Source organism: Pongo abelii, chromosome 1 (genome assembly GCF_028885655.2).
Source record: "Pongo abelii isolate AG06213 chromosome 1, NHGRI_mPonAbe1-v2.0_pri, whole genome shotgun sequence".
Lineage (NCBI taxonomy): Eukaryota > Metazoa > Chordata > Mammalia > Primates > Hominidae > Pongo > Pongo abelii.
Genome location: NC_071985.2, coordinates 169,610,603 through 169,629,752, shown reverse-complemented (window position 1 = coordinate 169,629,752; position 19,150 = coordinate 169,610,603). Strand labels below are relative to the sequence as shown.

Here is a 19,150-nt window from a genome sequence, read left to right as displayed (position 1 = left end):
ACAGTACAGCATTTCTTATCCTTTGTTTCTAAATGCTATTAAGATGCAATACTATCTTTTAGAAGGAGACAAATTCCATCCTGCTATTAACTGTTCAAAATATTGCTTTATTATCAATGGTTAATTCTTAGAGAAAGTAACTAAATGTTTGCTTTTAAAAAGTTTACAGATTAGGCCCCAGGTTGAGCTAAGAAACCCAAGGAAATACGTAAAAAATAGTAAACAAGAAAGTAAGCTGAGTTAAAATAGGCTGTCATCTCCCATTTTATGTTTGGTGACAATCTAAAAATATTATTTACTGAGGGTAGTGTAGTACTCAGATAATTCAGACATCTAATAACCAAAAGTTATAATACTTAAAAGAATCCTTAAAAGATATAATAGACAAGACTAGAAGAAATCTAAAAAATCACTTAGTTCAGCCAATAGGGAAAACAGTTTGTGCAACTTGCCCACTGTCACACATCTTGAGGGAGAGAAACTCAGATCTCAGGCCCTGTGAGTAATAAATCTTTATTGAATTGAAGGGAAAGGAATTAAAGAAGGGAAAAGAAGAGCAAACCCACTACAGAGTTTATGACCATCTATTCTTAACATTATATTAGAACTGGGCCCAACCACTCTTTTACAACTAACACAATCACGAGAATATACTAAATTGATTACTTTACTGTTGGTAGGAATAGAAGAGACGGATGAAACATATGAAGGAAGAATAGGTAAAATTTGATTAAATATATGGGATATTTTCCTAAAATATTTACTCTTTTGTTACCAGTATTAGCTAACAAAAGTGATATCTATCTGGTAGTTCTGTAAAGTTATAAGCAGCTCCTGTGGCTACTATCTTGGTTTAAAAAAGTGGGCACACAAAATTGGACAAAGGACTTGAATATACATTTCTCCAAAGCGATATACTAATGACCAATAAGCACATGAAAAAATGCTCAACATCTCTAATCATTAGGGAAATGCAAATCAGAACCACAATGAAATATTACTTCACAACCTATTAGGATGGCTACTATTAAAAAAAAAAAAAAAAAGAAAACAGAAAATAAGTGTTGGTGAAACTAGAATCCCTGTGCACTGCTGGTGGGAATGTAAAACGGTTTAGCAGCTATGGAAAACAGTATGGCAGTTCCTCAAAGAATTAAAAATAGAATTACCATATGATTCCATGATTCCACTTCCAAAAATAATTGAAAGCTGGGACACAAACAGATATTTGTACACCAATGTTCACAGCAGCATTGCTCACAATAGCCAAAAGGTAGAAAAGCAATCCAAATATCCACTGACAGATGAACCGATAAACAAAATGTGATATATACATAAAACAAAATCTTATTCAGCTTTAAAAAAAAGAAATGAAATTTGACATGTGCTACAACATGGATGAACCTTGAAGACATTATGCTAAGTAAAATAAGCCAGTCACAAAAGGACAAATATTGTATGATTCCACTCATAGGAGAGTAGTCAAGTTCATGGAGACAAAAAATAGAATGGTGGTTGCCAGGGGCTAGAGGGAGTGCGGAATGGGAAATTACTCTTTAATGGGTACAGAGTTTCAGTTTTACAAGATGAAAAAAAATTCTAGAAATGAATGGTGGTGATGGTTGCACAACAAGGTAAACATTCTTAATGTCACTGAATTGGACACCTAAAAAATGATTAAAATAGTAAATTTTGTTATGTATAATTTAGCACAATTTAAAAATAGATAATTTTTTTAAAGGATATCTACCTATTGTGTCCTAATTACCTCCCTTTTACAGGTAACATCTCTGTGGGTGACTTCTAACTTCCAACTTACCCAAATTTCCACCTATGCCCGTAATTTACAAGTTATATTATATTTCTAGGTATACTAGGTTTAGATTCACTGCAATCAAAATTCTGGTTGCTACCAGAATTACTGCTGTTGAGAATTTTAAAAAGATAGAAAGCATTTGACATGCAATTTTATAGAGAGAGTAACTATGTTTGTATAATTATATTATTCTCTAAGACTGACCTCCTCTTTTCTATTTAGCTTAACACATGGTAGTATCCTGAATAGGATTCTCTGGTTCATCAGAACAGAACAAGTAGATGAGTTTTATTATACAATGTTATTGACTAACATCAGTTACAATATTAAAGAAATTATTCTAGGAAAAAAAACCCTATCATTTGATTCCTAATAAAAAACCAGGAATGACACCTCAGAAAATCACAAAATTTTATGATTTGAGGTTCTCTTATAGAACTTTTAAAACATTAGTTCGAATACAATTTTGAATAACAGGACTGAGGGGAAGAATGGGGTGTAAAGAATAAACTTAGTAAAGTAGTTAAGACTCAGGGAGCCTTCATGCTATGCCAAATTCTTCCCTAAGGTTGGGCAAATCACATAATCTCACTAAGCTTCATAAAGTTGATAATAACACAGGCCTGTAAAGTAGTAAGAAATTTCTAAGTGGAAGATAAAAATATCACTGAGTATTTCAGTGCTTCCATTTACTCCACACTATAATAGAGATGATAATATTGCCAGCTACAACTTCACAGGAGTGTTTAGAGGATTACTAAGTATGCTTGTGAGATTCTTAGAAATTCTTTGATGAAAGGCAATGGCCAAATTCACATCCCATGTGACTCCTTAAATGTAAACTGAGATATGTGAAATAATTTATTTTCCATTCTATGTATGGGAATGAGCAAAGATGGGAGAAGAATCTATTATCCTTTCTGCATTCTCCTTTTCATTCAAGCCTATGTTTTTTGTGTTCAAATTAATAACAGTATTAGCCACTAATACTGTTATTAATCATTCATTTAGTTGCTTTCATATTGACCATACTGTTATTAAGTACTGCCACATACATACATATAAAGGAAGGACATAAGTATGTCCTTTGAAAGAGTCTCTATTGAAAGCACTCAGGTGTATCAGAATTAAAAATGGCAGATGGGTAATAGACTTTTTTCTGTATGAATTTTATTTCACAACATAAACATAGTAACAAAAAACTAACACTGAAATCTACCATACCTTTAAGACTCCAACAGAATCATCTCTAAGAAGTTTCTACTGACACTGTCTTGTTTGCACTAGGGAAGCTTCAACTCTACTCAACAGCACTTGTGCATGACCCTCTTACTAAACTTATGTTGAAACTATTTATGTTCGTTTTTCTTCCCCAGACTAAAATATTTATATTATCAGCACTGTGTCTGCTAACTGGTAGGTTACAAGTTCTAAAAATGCTTGAACTATATCTTCCACTAAAGTTAAAACTCCTAGATAGCACAGTATCTATTAATATTTGAATCCCCAAAGCCTGATACAGTGATTGGCATACAAGTGTTATATAAACTAACGATTTGTTTAATTAATTGCATTTGTTTTTTAGTTTGAAACACCAATCTCAAATTCAAGAATATATTTAGTTTCTTCAATTTTCTGATGCTCCAATTTTGTGGACTAAAATAATTTTGGTTTAAAATTCCTAGGTAAGACTTTTTTTTTTTTTTAAAGATATTCCCATCAACCATATTTAAGTTTAAATACAGAGCCTGGCGCAGTGAGTTTCGCCTGTAATCCCAACACTTTGGGAGGCTGAGGTGGGTGGATCCCTTGAGACCAGGAGTTCGAGACCAGCCTGGCTAACATAGGGAGATCCCAACTCCACAAAAAAATACAAAAAAAATTAGACAGGTGTGGTGGTGCATGCCTGTGGTCCCATGACTCGGGAGGATGAGGTGGGACCACTTGAGTCCAGGAGGTCAAGGCTGCAGTGAGCCACAATCACGCCATTGTACTCCCAGCCTGGGCTACAGAGCAAAACCCTGTTAAAAAAAAAAAAAAGTTCCCAAACAATATCATCTGAACACAGTTTCATCTCTAAGGTAGTCCTTTATGTTGATTTGTCTTACCAGTTCTGAAACAAAAACTAAGCCATATTTCTTCAACTATTCCCTCTCCTTCATTCTACCTTTCTGAGACTCTATTAAGAAATAATTTTAGACTTTCTTCTTCTTTCACATCCCTAAACTCCTCTTTCATTTCATTGTTCTCTAAGCTGCCTTTTGGGCAATTTCTTCAGATTTATCTTTCGATTCTCTAATTCCTTACTCAGCTGTGCCTAATCTACTGTGTAAACCATCCATTATTTTTTTAAAACAATTCAATACGTTTTGGAGTAACTTTTAATTTTTCTACAATTATAAACTTTAAAAAGCTCCAAGAATAAAAATTCTTGTTATCATTTACCCAGATTTACCACTTGCTTACATTTTGTCTCATGTGCTTTATCATTCTGTCTATACACATATATATGTTTATTATATATGCTTATTTTTCTAAACCATTGAGAACTTGGAGACATAGTATACCCTTACTCATAAATATCTCCATGTTTTGCTAAGAACAATTACATTAACATAATTATCAAAATAAAAAAATTATCATCAATACATTATTATAATAAGCAGTCTGTAGTCAAATTTTATCACTTGTCCTAATAATGTCCTTTATAGCAAATTTCCACCCAAGTCTAGGATCCAGTCCTGGATCACTCATTGCATTTGGCTGTCTCCCTCTAGAACAGTTTCTCAACCTTTTGTTTTCCTTGATCTGGACATTTTTCAAGACTGCAGGCCATTTTTATTTTTATTTTTGTAGACTATCCCTCAATTTGGGCCTATCTGATATTTCCCCATGATTAGGTTACGCATATTTGGCATAAATATCACAGAAGTGATGTTGCATCCTTGTGACAGCATAACTTGAGGCACTTGATCTTGATGTATTGTAATATCAGTGATATAAATTTTGACCATTAAGATATTATCTTCCAGTTTTCTCCAATGTAGTAAATAAGAAATCTTATAAAGAGCCACTAATGATCATTCCTTTTATATTTATTAGTTAGCATTACATTCCAAGAAAAGACTTTCAGTTCTCCTTCCTTTATTCATTTATATCACTACAGTGTCACAGATTTTTATGTTAGCCAATGGATTTTAAGTCATTCCTATCATTATTTATTTTGATGTTTAACTGTCCCAAATTTGGCAATGGGACCGTTCTTCCCCTTCACCCCGGCTCCTGTTTAACCTATGTACCCATAACGCTTTGAGCACTTCCTACCTTTCCAGCATACACAAAAAGTTTTCTCTGCACCAGCTTTGGAATCAGCTTTTTCTCCAATGAGACCTAGCTCTTTTTAGTGGACAATGGTATTTAGACACCAAAATCTGGGTACTAAATGTGTTCACCGTTACTTATGTCATCGCTTATAGTCTCTCTCAGAGGACAGAGCTGGAACGCACATCACACACACAAAAACATTTTTATCTACCTCTATCTTTAATATGTGTATTTTTAAAAACTATGATTTCATATTGACATTTCCAATGCCAAGTCAAGAAATTTGAAATTCCTCCATCCAAAGGTGAGAAACTGGCTCCCATCATCCACAATACACTTACTCATTTGACCAAGCCTAGAACACATAAAAACTAGTTTCAGAAGTGCTAACACATACTACTATGGAAAGCAAATCTCTTACTCAAGTTCAGTATTTGCCTAATATTTTTAATGTAAAATTTACATATAGCAAGCAGCACAATATTAAGTGTATAGATGCGAGTTTTAACAAACATGTACTATATCCCTGAAACTCACATCCGTACCAAGATATGGAATATTTGAATCATATGAGGAGGGTACCTCAGGCTCCCTCCAATTCCATAATGTATACCATACACAACTACTTTTCTAATTTTTTCCAACTTAGATCACTTTTGCCTATTCTAGAATTTCATATAAATAGAACTATACAGTATGTACTTGTGTCTATTTTCTCTGCTCAGCATAACTGTGAGATTCACCCAGGTTGTTGCACATCAGTAGATCATTTATTTTTAATTAATATTCTATCTTAATAAACCATTTATTTGTTTTCCTGTTGATGGACACTTGGTTTTAGTTTTTAGCCATTATGAGTAAAGCTTCTAAGAACACCTTTCACAAGTTTTTTTGTTTTGTTTTGTTTTCCTTAGCTATATTGCATTCAGTTTTCTTCAGTTTTCTTGGATAAATAAATACCTAGAAGTAGAGGTGCTAGATCATTGGGTAGGTATATATTTATTTAATTTCATAAGAAACTGCCAAAATGTCTAGCAACATGTTACGGTTCATTTGTGTATCTTCTTTTATTAACTATTGGTTCAAATCTTTGGGCCATTATTTTAATATTTTTGTCTTTCTACTGTTGATGAGTAAGAGTTCTTTCTTATCCTAAATATAAATCCTTTGTCTGATATATGTCTGTTAAATACTTTCTCCCAGTCAGTTGTTTGAAAATTTACTTTTTTTGGCTGGGCATGGTGGCTCACACCTGTAATCCCATCGCTTTGGGAGGCCAAGGTGGGCGGACCACAAGGTCAAGAGATTGAGACCATCCTGGTCAACATGGTAAAAGCCCGTAGCTGTAGTCCCAGCTACTCAGGAGGCTGAGACAGGGGAATCGCTTGAACCCAGGAGACGCAGGTTGCAGTAAGCCAAGATCGTGCCACTGCACTCCAGCCTGGTGACAGAGCGAGACTCTGTCTCAAAAAAAAAAAAAAAAAAGAAAAACAGAAAATTTACTTTTTTTAATGGTATCTCTTGAGCAAAAGTTTAAAAGTTAGATGAAGTGTAATTTATCATTTTTTTCTTTTATAATTATTGCTTTCTGCGTCTTGCCTGAAATTTCACCTACTTCAGACTGTAAAAATATTCTCAAATATTTCCCTCCAGAAACTTTCCTTTTTACATTTAGGACTAAAATGTATCTCAAATTAATTTTTGTATGTAGTATAAGGTGAAGGTCAAGGTGTTTTGTTTTTTTCCCCACTGGGTATGCCAGCACCACTTGGGAAGAAAATCTTCTGTTATCCCCACTGAACTGCTTTGGTACCTTTGTGGGTCTATTTCTAGACTTTCGATTCTATTCTATTTATCTATTTCTCTATATGCCCAAACCACACTGATTTCATTACCAACACTTTATGCCATGTCTAGTTAGTGTACATACTCCAACTTCATGCTTTTTTTTCAAAATTGTTTTGGCTACTGCAAGTCACTTGCCTTTCCATACAAATTTTGAAATCAGTTTTCAATTTCTATAAAATGTTTGCTTGAAGAACTAAAAATAGAACTACCATTCAACGCCAGGCACGGTGGTTCACGCCTGCAATCCCAGGACTTTGGGAGGCCGAGGTGGGCAGATTACGAGGTTAGGAGTTCAAGACCAGCCTGATAAATATGGTGAAACCCCATCTCTACTAAAAATACAAAAATTAGTCAGGCATGGTGGCGCATGCTTGTAGTCCCAGCTACTCAGGAGGCTGAGACAGGAGAATCACTTGAACTCGGGAGGCGGAGGTTGCAGTGAGCCAAGATCGCACCACTGCACTCCAGTCTGGACAACAGAGCGAGACTCCGTCTAAAAGAAAAAAAAAAAAAACTACCCAGCAACCACCACACTACTGGGTATCTATCAAAGGAAAATAAATCATTATATCAAAAAGACAAATGTACTTGTACATTTGTTGCAGCACTATTCACAACGGCAAAGTCATGGAATCATCCTGTGTCCATCAATGGATGACTGGATAAAGAAATGTGGTATATATACACCACGGAACACTATGCAGCCATAAAATAGAATGATACCGTGTTGTTCTGCAGCAACATGAAGAGAGTTGGAAATCATTCTCTTAACTGGAATAACTCAGAAGCAGAAAATTAGGCCAGGCATGGTGGCTCACACCTGTAATCCCAACACTTTGGGAGGCTGAGCTGAGCAGATTGCTTTAGTCCAGAGTGAGCCTGGGAGGCGGAGGTTGTGGTGAGCAGACTGCGCCACTGCACTCCAGCCTGGGTGACAGAGCAAGACCACGTCTCAAAAAAAAAAAAAAAAAGAGGAGAGGGGAGGGGAAGGGAAGCGGGGCCGGGGGGTGGGGGGGCAGGGAAGGGAGGGGTGGGGAAAAGGAAAAGGAAAGAAAAGAAAGAAAACAAGAGAAAAAAGAGGAAAGGAAAGCAAAGAAAATTAACTGGGTGCAGCAGTGCTCACACCTGTGATCTCAGCATTTTGGGAGGCTAAGGCATGAGGATTGTTTGAGATCAACATGGGCAACACAATGAGACTTTGTCTCTACAAAAAAATTAAAAATTAGGCAAGTGTGGTGGTGTGCACCTGTAGTCCCAGCTACTTGGAAGGTTGAGGCAGGAGGATCACTTGAGCCCAGGAGGTGAAGGTTGCAGTAAGCCATGTTCATGCCACTGCAGTCCAGCCTGCGTGACAGAGTAAGACCTTGTTTCATGAAAAAAAAAAAAAAAAAAAAAAAAAAGAAAAGCAAATACCACATGTTCTCATCTATTAGTGGGAGCTAAACAATGGGTACACATGAACATACAGAGGGAAATAATAGACACTGAGACTTCAAAAGGAGGAAGTGTGGGAGGAAGGTGAGGGTTGAAAAATTATCTTTCGGGTACAATGTTCACTATTTGGGTGATGGGCACCTATGAGCTCAAACCTCACCATTATGCAATATATCCTTGTAACAAATCTGCACATATACACCCTGAGTCTATAAAAAATAAAAACAAATAAATTAGGTATAAACGATCATACTCAAAAAAAGAAAGTACAAAGAAGGAAAATTAGATTACATGAAAAATGAAATATAAAACAGAAAAGATAAAGATAATACCAAATACTATTATACAAGTTTTCATCCACTTAACTTTTTTTAAAAAAGATCCATTTTAAAAAGTAGAAATAAAAAAAGAGCAAAACTTAAAAACAAATGTTTGTTAGGATTATGACAGGGATTGCATTAAATCTAAACATTGGTGAGAACTAACATTTTAATAATACCACATTTATCATTTAAAAATACTCTCATTTATCTTCATCTTTAATTTCTCTAAGGAACATTATGTAATTTTCACTGTAGCCGTCTTGCATGTCTTATGCTAAATTATTATATGTGTTTTCGTGTAATTATAAATGAAAAATCTTAAACTTCAATTTCCAGGTGTTTATTGCTGAAATATAGAAATATATTGATCTTTGCACATTGATTTTGCATCCTACATCCTTGCTAAATTGTTCTGAAAATTGTTTTATAGACTTTTTAGGATTTTCTTCATACATGATGTCATTGTTGAATCATTAATTTTACTTTTTCCTTTTTTGTTGTTGTTGTTTTTGTTTGTCTTCAGACAGGGTCATCCAGGCTGGAGTGCAACTGACACAATCACAGCTCACTGCAGCCTTGACTTCCTCGGCTCAAGTGATCCTCCTGCCTCAGCCTCCCAAGTAGCTGGGACTAAAGGCATGTAACATCACACCTTGTTAATTTTCATATTTTTTTGTAGAGACAGTCTTTTGCCATATTGCCCAGGCTAGTCTTGAACTACTGGGCTCAAGCAATCTGCCTGTCTCAGCCTCCCAAAGTGATGGGATTACAGGCATGAGCCACTGGGCCTGGCCCCACTTTTTCCTTTTTAACATTGTGGGTGTTTTTCTGTGTGTGCTTTGTTAAATAGAGGTGGTGAGAGGGCACGTTCTTGCCTTTTTCCTAATCTTAGAAAAAGTTTTCAATACTAAATATATTATCTATAGGTTTTTCAAAGAAATGAGAAGTTGCCTCCTATTCCTAGTTTGCTGAGGGTTTTATTTTCTCATGAATGGGAATGTTCTCTGTACAATTAACCAATGAAATCGTCTGGGTCTTTGTGGGAAGATTCTTAGTAACAAATTCTATTTCCTTAATTATGCAGATTTTCTATATCATCTTATGCCATCATGCTAAGTTGTATTTTTCAAGGAATTTGTCAATTTTGTATAAGTTGTCAAGTTTACTGGAATAAAGGCTTTAATGATATTACCTCTTTCAATATCTATAGCATCTTTAGTGATATTCTGCTCTTTCATTTTGGATATTGATAGTTTGTGTTCTCTTTCATCTAAGTACAATTTACCCTTTCATTCTGGATATTGATAATTTGTTTTCTCTCCTGTTAGACTGTTATATCTACCTTTCCCTTTCTTTTTTTTTTTTTTTTTTAACTTTCAAGTTTGTTGCTTATAGACAGTAAAGAGTTAGGACTTGCTTTTAAAAAAAAATCTAGCCTTATAATATTCTCTACCTTTTTCACTGATGTCTTTACTACACTTAAACTTGATGTAATTATCTGGTTGGGTCTACCATTTAGATAGTTGTTTTCTATTTGTCCCACCTGTTTTTGTTCCTTTGTTCTTTTTTACCTGCCTTCTTTTGAATTAACAGTATTTTTAAATATATCATTTCAATTCCTCTATTAGTTTTTTAGGTATGCCTCTTTGTATTTTCAGAGGTTACTCTGGGGATTACAATATGCCTTTTTAACATACCACAGTCTATCTAGAGTTATAATAATACAGTACTACTTCACGTAAAAGAGAAGAATCTTGCAACATTATAGTCAACTCCCTCTGTGCTTTGTGCCACTGGTATCATACATATTATGTCTACATATAACCCCATAAGTGTTTAATTTTTGCTTTAAACATTCTCACCTTTTTAAGAAGTTGCAAGCAAAAAATATATAGATGCTCCTTGACTTACAACAGGATTATGTTACAACAAACCCACTGTAAATTGAAAATGTTAGTTGAAAATGCATTTCACACATTTAACCTACTGAACATCATAGCTTAAACATGTTGAGAACTCTTAAATTAACTTATAGTTGGGTAAATCATCTAACCCAAAATCTCTTTTAAAATAAAGTGTTGAATATCTCATGTAATTTATTGAATATTGTGCTGAAAGTAAAGAAAAGAATGGTTGTATGGGTACTTGAAGTAGTTTCTACTGAATGCATATTGCTTTCACACTTTATGAAGTCAAAAAATTCTAAGTTAAATAAACAGGTGAGAGCCACCATGCTCAGCCAAAAAGGCTCTATTATACCTTCCTCTATTAGACTTTACTGACTTTTACAAGCAGGAAAGAATTGCATTTAAATTTCATATTTTTCTTATATCAAGTACTAATAATTTCACCAATCTTCTTTGAAAATGCAGGACACTTTATTTATAAAAGAAATTATATAACTTTGAATATCCACTATAATTCAAAGGATGTTTATTTAATGGTTAACTTTTACTTGGCCTGACACATCATTCCACCCACCTATTTCTTCATAATCAACTCACAAAATAAAAATCATTGTACCTGGAAGTAGCATCAAAATGATTACAGCATATAGGCACAATAAAGATCCAGAATATGTTTATATTCATTTTCCCTTATCTTGGAAAATATAGCACATTTTAAAGTTCTCTCAGAAAACTCTCACACTATAAATACAGCAGCAGAATGGCCCCCACTGTTACTGTTATGAATAGTTTTTCTACAACACTAATGCTATTCGAACTTTTTAGCTTTAGTTCAGTCATAGCTTGGAACAGAATAAAGTTAACTCTGGTAGAGAGTATCCTTGCCTGAATTAGCATGATGATGTACACTAATTAGAAAGACTAAGCAAATGGTACTTTTTAAAGGAAGCTTTATAAAGAAAAGGTAGAAGAAAAAAGGTCTAGAATGGGATTTGATTACTTACAGCAAGAGCTACTAAAAAGACATGTATCTGTCTACATAGAATGAAATCTTTCCAAAGTAGCAACTTTATCATTCAATTAATAAATACTTATTGAGCAACTATTTTATCAATGAGGACACTGAGTAACAATCTAAGGAGCACACAGCTGGTTAACAGACTCAAGATTCAAATTCTGGTTTGTCTTACTCCAAAGTCCATGATTTTTCCACTTCAAATATTTAAAAAGTGAAGGTTTCAACCTAGATAGAGAAATGACTGTGCCACTAATTTTAGAATGTACACAGAAAGAGGAGCAAGATTGGAAGGGAAGATGATTAGCCTAATGAAACCAACAGCAGCATTTATCTAATTCATCTGTTTCCTCCAAAGGATCAAAGAGAAGGCACAGAAAGCTACACTTAGGGAGGACTTAAGATAGGTAATCTCTAAATCCTTTTAAAAAACATTTTAAATAGTACCTACTAAATGAATAAATGTAATACTAATGAATAATGGATACTAATGAATAAATGTAAGCTGTGCAAGTTATAAAACATTAGAAAATAAGCACCCATAAACTCACCACATAATTTAAGAACTAGATCATTACCAGTATGACTGGGTATACATGCATCTATTTGCTTCCCCCAAAAGGCATCTATTAAACTGTATTTATCATTTCTCTGTATTTATCATTTCTCTGCCTTTTAACAATAATGTTATCATATACATATATAACCATAAGTTGCTTATTTTTGCGTGTTCTTAAGTTTTATAACGATAACAAATGTAGTCTCATACAAATTGGTTCTTTCACTCATTAAGATTCATCCATCCACTCTATTGTCACTGAATATTTGCTGTTTCTTATTTATTTTAGATTCATTTGGACCATATATATTTTCACAACTACTCGTTGTTGTATTGAAGTTTTTTCCGCTCAAGGTTCTAAGAAATTAGAGAAAAGATAGATCACACCCTCCCATAAGTTATATTACACATTTAGTCTTCCAAATACATACCAAATAGTCACCATTTCAACATCACTTAAAAATGAATCCACTTTCATATGTAACTTGCCAAGATAACTATTTGCACCACTCATTTATGACCTCACCAGTAACCACATTAAAAAAAAACAAAAACTTAATTTACTAACAATGATGGAGATTCTCTACTAACATGCCATTATGTTTTATGCATTACTTAACTGTTGATTTAGTCTTAAATCACTTTGCTAAAACTTAGAAAATTAGCAAAGTAATTGCTAGTTTCACATATATATTAGCTATATATGTGAGATGTTAACCTCAACTTTAAGGTTGTATATTACCAGAATATATTTATCTAACAGCCTAATATAACATCTACTGTGCATATGTTAGGAAGACAGTTGTCAAAAAGGTCCACTTTTAGGCCTGACACAGTGGCTAACTCCTATAGTCCCAGCACATTGCGAGGCTGAGGTGGAAGGATCACTTAAGCCCAGGACTTCAAGACCAGGCTGGGCAACACAGGGAGACACTGTCTTTACAAAATAAAAAAATTAGGCATGGTGGCCTGTGGGAGCCCAGGAGGTAGAGACTGCAGTGAGCTGTGATCACAGCACTGCACTCCAGCCTGGGCAACAGAGCCAGACTCTCCCTCAAAAAAAGAAAAAAAAAGTTCCACTTTTCATAGTTTTTTGGTTCCCCACTCCTATACACAGATACACACAGTTCAGGAGGTATCACCACTTGTTTGGCAAATACACGTTTGTTTTCACTGTATTCTTAGGGATTTTGTGTGTGTGTGTGTGTGTGTGACATTATCTTTGCAGCTTTGTTTATTTGAGAACTGGATGATTTTTCTAATGCAAAGTAGGAAGACAAGTCTCTTTGCTTAATTCTGGGGAAAGGAAAACCTCCTCAATAATCCATAACTTTTAAGGGCATCAGTAAAACGTGCATTTATTGGTAGCTGTGTTGAACACCATATTAGGTGATGAGTTTCTATACCTGTAAAGATAATAGCAGCCCCCATCCCCTAAAGTATTTTAGGATTCAATGAAAAAACGTAGATAAATTGATTAACACAGCACCCACATTGTAATTCAAGATTCAATAAATATAGGTTATCATTCCTGTACAGCTTTCCCCTTTCATGTCAATTCCTATTTGATACAAATATTTCCCCAGCTGTGTTACTTTGCATTTTACTTAAACCTGAAATAAACTAAGGAACAGGTTACACTAGAGGGGGTACCTAAATCACCCTGAGGACAACGACGGCCAAAGAGAAATTACAGGTGTTTGATATCCACCCCACTCCCCCAACCTTTAATGACTTTTTAAAGTTTCTATAGGGTAGCAACTATTTTATGCATCTCAATATAGGATGGATGAAGGATACGAAAAACAGATGAATATTATCTAGCACAATGCCTATTCCCACTATGGTCATTCTCAATAATCAGATTATTGGTCATAGATGGGAATTTAGAGATCACGCAGTACAAACTTATTTGTGTAAGTAAAAAAACCGAAGCTCAGGGTCGATAAGTGACTTGCCCAACAGTGAGAGTCAACTGGAATCCAGGTATCTAGACCCACTTAGTCCATGAGTTCTCCCACGGGTTTACATGAATGCGCCACACTAATGAAGGCAAGGGACTGACAAACTACGAAGGCGTGTTTTTATCTACTTTGTCCCATCCTGTGTGTTAACCTTAATTATGTCATTTCAAGTTAGACATCACCTAAATACAGCCCACAGCTTACGAAATCTGTCAAAAGCATCGTAGAAACAGAAAGCGAAGGAGGACTATCGTATGAGTAATGCTGGAGGAGGCGTAGAGTTGAGGGTACCAAGCGAAGGGAACTGTCTGTGGACAGAGGAGACAAGTTCATACTCCGAAAAAATAGGAAAACGAGAAAGGCTATTGGGCCACATAATATCTTCTCTTCTTGCAGAGGGCCCCCAAAACAGCAATACCTGGGGAGGAGATACCTACGGCATTCTGAGATTCGGTAAAGCACCACTGCCGCTGAATAAAACGAACCCAGCAACTTCTGAAAACAGAAAATCCGCCAAAGGAAACGCCAAGGCATGAAAAGCGCGCGCTGGACGTTGCGTCACGCCCACCAGGGCCGGGCGGAAACATCCTCCCCGCGGCGAAGGATCCGGGTGTGCGCGAGCAAAGGAGCGGGCGGGTAGTCTAGGCCCAGGACAGCACCTATTTCCTGCTGGGTGTAACAGAGCACCTTCTCTCACTACTCTGGCCATACCACCCCCGCGATAGAGGATCAACACAGCTGTCTCTGTGCGCTCTGGATCAGCGCTTCCTAGATTTCTAGCCGGATCGTTTGGGGAAGGGCTCTGCATCTTATTTCCGGTGGCGGTGAGGTGCAGTTGCCATGGTGATTAGAGAACGGCCGAGATCTGTCCATCTGCGGTGAGAGGAACGCTGAATCGCTGAAGAGAATTGGCTGCGCTTCCTTGTTTGTGAGCTAGAATTAGGTAGCAAACAGCTCGCTGTCTCTGTCTCTTCGCTTCCTCTGTCCCTCTCTGTGCAGCTGCTTCTCCTTTCCCTGCTTTGTCTACTTCTCTGTCATAAACATTTGGTCGATGTATGTACCTAAAATGTACATGTAAATGCGGTTTTATTTCCAGAGGAATACAAAAATAGAGAGATGGTGCCCGAGATTACCTGTGACGGTATTTCACTGTGTGGGGACGGTGACTGGATGGCTTTCTGTTTTCACTTGGCTCTGTAGAAGCCTTAGGCCCTTGTTAACAGTTTATTTTTCTTGCTATTGTGTGGCTGGTTATTTATGGAGCCGTTTGCTGCAATGTACTCTCTAGGCCCCTGTCTCAGTCTCGGGCCGGAGTTTTAAATAAGGGAGGTTTCCAAGCCTGCGGGGGGTGCAATTATGTGTTTATTTAAGCTTTAATTTGGTTTCTCGTCACAGAAAGGAAAAGAATAAAATTTCTGCCTTGGGATTTCCATGTGAGGGAGTTGCCTCGTTTGGAAAGAATATTTGAGGACGATCCTAAAATATACTTACATTTTAAAATTGCTTATTGCAGAGTGAAATTCATTCTCCCTTCCTTCTTGAAACAGTTTTCTTTCACATTTGTGAGAAGATGCATGCACACGTATGTGTTTAGAACTCTGATGCTTAATTATAGTAATACCAATTTGCAGTAACCAGACTGTGACACCACATCGCTGTGGGGTCCTTCTAAATCTGGTGTAATATGAAAGTGTCAGGCAGGCGGCCTGTGTATTATAAATAGGGTACTTCATCCATGATAAGCAATTATTATCTTTCTTTCCCAAGTGTAAATGATCTATGTAATTCAAAAAGGTGCAAGTGATTTAGGCCTCCTGAGTAGGAATCCAATGAGTCCTGAAGGGGACCCTACCTGTGTCATCTTATTATTGAACTTGAAATATTCAATTTATTAGGTTGGAGATCTATTTTTAGAAGTCAAAGCTGGGTAGAGTAATATTGGAAGCTGTTAGACCACTAGTAGAATCTAATACTACTGTATTAGAATATTGGAAGCTGTTAGACCACCAGTAGAATCTAATACTGGTAACCATTGTTCAGTAAACCTATATCCACATTAACAAAGAAGAAACTGTTGGTGAAATTTACGGCTTTTTGCCACTTACTGCTAGCTGGGTGACATCGCTACCCCTCAATTTCCTCACCTGTAAAACGGACAAAAAAATACCTGACCACTGTAATAGGGATAAGACAAGCTGTATGACAGTTCTTTAAGCTCTTATGTACAGAGGTGCTATATAAACCCCAAATATTGTTATTAATAAAGGAACACAGTAAAACTGTGATAATGCTATAAATGAGACTTTTAAAATATAGCTATTTGAAATGTGGGGCTGCATTATTGAGATGTTAATGAAATGATCTTGTTGATCCTGCTGTGGAAGATGGGTGTCAACTACCACTCATATCCAGATTCTCATTATTCTGGAGTTTCTCATTATCTGCAGTTTATTTAGCACTTACTACGTGTCAAGCAGTGTTGTATATGCTTCACATCTATTAACTGATTTGCTCCTCTTAAAAACCTGATGAAGACTGTCATCTGACTTTCGTATTTTGAGAGAATAGATGTGTGCTTTTCCTTTGTTCAGTGATTCTTCTTTTGTATATATCTTTGTTCTTTTGGCTATTATCACATATTTGAGCAATTATATATATACACATATGTATATATCTAAAATTAGAAATTAACTGCCAAGGGCTTATTCTTGTTTAATATATAGTACGTCCATATACAACTATAATATTCATCTTTTTCTTCCACATATAAAACTTTTAATATCTTGATCTTTTCATATATGTTATAAATTTTCTTCTAAGTATAAAATCGTGATTCTCCTCCCTGTATTTGAAAGACATGGTGACATTTGCATTTTAGTGATTCACATTGACAAACAAATTTTTAAATTATTTTCCAATAGAATGGCGATCAGTCCACGAAGCGATGCAACTTTCTCCAGTCAGAAATCAACACCTTCAGAGAGTCCTCGAACAAAGAAATTTCCACTAACTGAAGAGGAAATATTTTATATGAATTGTAGAGCTGCCTACTTAACTGTCTTCAAAAGCAGCTTGGAAAACATTATTTCTAAAGATCAACTTTACTTAGGTAAATTTTTTAAATTTTTAAATCTTTCACCTTTTTGTTGAAAGTTAATAAATAGTTCCAAAAGACTAAAATTAGAATTACCTTGTTGAATCATCCCAGTTTCTTAGTGAAGCTTGAGCAATGGAACTACAGTAAGCTATTATGTCATATTATATAGTTACATATTCTAGGAACTACAAAATAAAACTTTCAATGTTTATACAAACTAGATGGGTAATTGAAAGCTTCTATCAATTACTACTTGCTTAAGATATTTTTAATTCTCATTTTGGTGCTTTAAGATTTATCATAATAAAATTAAACCACTTTTGGCCTCTTAAGTCACTAGTCTGAATTTGATCCATACTGAGGAAAGTGTAAAGGATATGTAAAAATGGGTGGAATGTCTGAAAAAGTGAAGTACTGAGAGATAAGTGAACTTTTAAAAGAGAATTGAGTTTGGGTTTTTTTATTTCTTATTTTTATTTTTTGTTTTGTCTTTTATTGCTTCTGTCCTTTATCACATTTAAAAATTCCTCTCATTACAAAGGTTCCCAGAACCACCAAATTTGGTCCTTTCCAGGAGTATCAAATGATTTGGAGGTCTTTAGTCATGACAGAGTAGTAAACAACAGTACTAGGTAACACTGACTACTCATGTCAGTTTCATCAAGGCTAATAACTCTATGGGTAGAGAAACTGAGTTATTTTGCCAATTTTATAATGAATTTTCTTAAACCAAAACCCTGACATATTTTTGCAGCAGTGTCTTGAGTTTGTATCCAATAAGATCTATTTGAGGAAATGTATTTTGAGGAATACAAGAATTGACAAGATTAAAATTTATTTGATGTCTAAATAAAATACATTATTTGTAAAGTAGTTTAAATGCAAATGTACATGACTGACTTTTAAAGTCATGTTCAATTTTGATTTACATAATTTTAAAATTACTAAAATGCTCTATTTTGAATTTTAAGTATTTGTGTTTAATTCATATACATTAAATGTTTAGGCAGACATCCAATAAATTTTTTTTTTTTTTTTTGAGACGGAGTCTTGCTCTGTCTTCCAGGCTGGAGTGCAGTGGCACGATCTCGACTCACTGCAGCCTCTGTCTCCTGGGTTCCAGTGATTCTCCTGCCTCAGCCTCCTGGGTAGCTGGGATTACAGGTGCACGCCACCATGCCTGGCTAATTTTTGTATTTTTAGTAGAGACAGGGTTTTGCCATGTTGGCCAGGCTGATGTCAAGCTCCTGACCTCAGGTGATCTGCCTGCCTTGGCCTCCCAAAGTGCTGGCATTATAGGTGTGAGCCACCACGCCTGGCCAATAAATTAAAATTACTTCTAATTTGCCATTATTTCTAAAATATCTGAGTTTTTTTTTTTGTTACTGTTTTGAAAATATACTAAGAGAAGGAATCTGCTTATTTAAAAGTTTAACATGCCTTCCACTACTATGGCATTTAGTTTGTGAATCAATGTGTATGTATTACTAAGATGCTATCAATCTTACGAAATTATCTGGGAGGATAACAATGCAGTGTTTGTCTCTTCAGTGTTATATACACTTTTGGTTTTAGGGTGGAATACTCTGTTAACGTTGTAATAATTGATTTTAGATAAACTATTTTTTAAAAAGGAGTAACATGAACCAGAGCTGCTTCTTATTGCTATACCTTTCATCTATATCCTTCTGCCACTTATACATATAACATGTGCATTTCCATTTTAAGGTCAGAGACAGCAGTAGCATTACTATAGCTTTAAGTTTCTTTTTTGTCAATTTATAAATAATACAGGCGTTATAGATGCATGTCAGAACTTTAAAGTAAACCCTGGCAAAAGATCCATATCATGGTGTCAAAATT

General features: G+C 35.4%; 2 protein-coding genes across 9 annotated transcripts in view; one reads left to right on the top strand and one right to left on the bottom strand.

Moving 5' to 3' along the window:
- Positions 1 to 14,899, bottom strand: part of ITGB3BP (integrin subunit beta 3 binding protein) — an 81,986-nt gene extending 67,087 nt beyond the window's left edge. For 5 of the 6 annotated variants that reach the window (XM_003775677.5, XM_003775674.4, XM_024249464.3 and 2 more), the window contains exon 1: positions 14,628 to 14,899. In XM_003775677.5, coding sequence (XP_003775725.4) covers positions 14,628 to 14,899 — 272 coding nt within the window. The remainder of the gene's footprint in view (positions 1 to 14,627) is intronic. The other variant, XM_063712037.1, reaches the window with a different exon arrangement.
- EFCAB7 (EF-hand calcium binding domain 7) overlaps positions 14,776 to 19,150 on the top strand; it is a 55,602-nt gene continuing 51,227 nt past the window's right edge. The window contains exons 1-2 of one of the 3 annotated variants that reach the window (XM_024249463.3): positions 14,776 to 15,068; positions 17,112 to 17,299. In XM_024249463.3, coding sequence (XP_024105231.2) covers positions 15,031 to 15,068; positions 17,112 to 17,299 — 226 coding nt within the window. In that variant the 5' untranslated portion in view covers positions 14,776 to 15,030. Of the gene's footprint in view, positions 15,134 to 17,111; positions 17,300 to 19,150 lie in introns of all 3 variants that reach the window. The other 2 variants (XM_054554488.2, XM_054554481.2) reach the window with 2 other exon arrangements.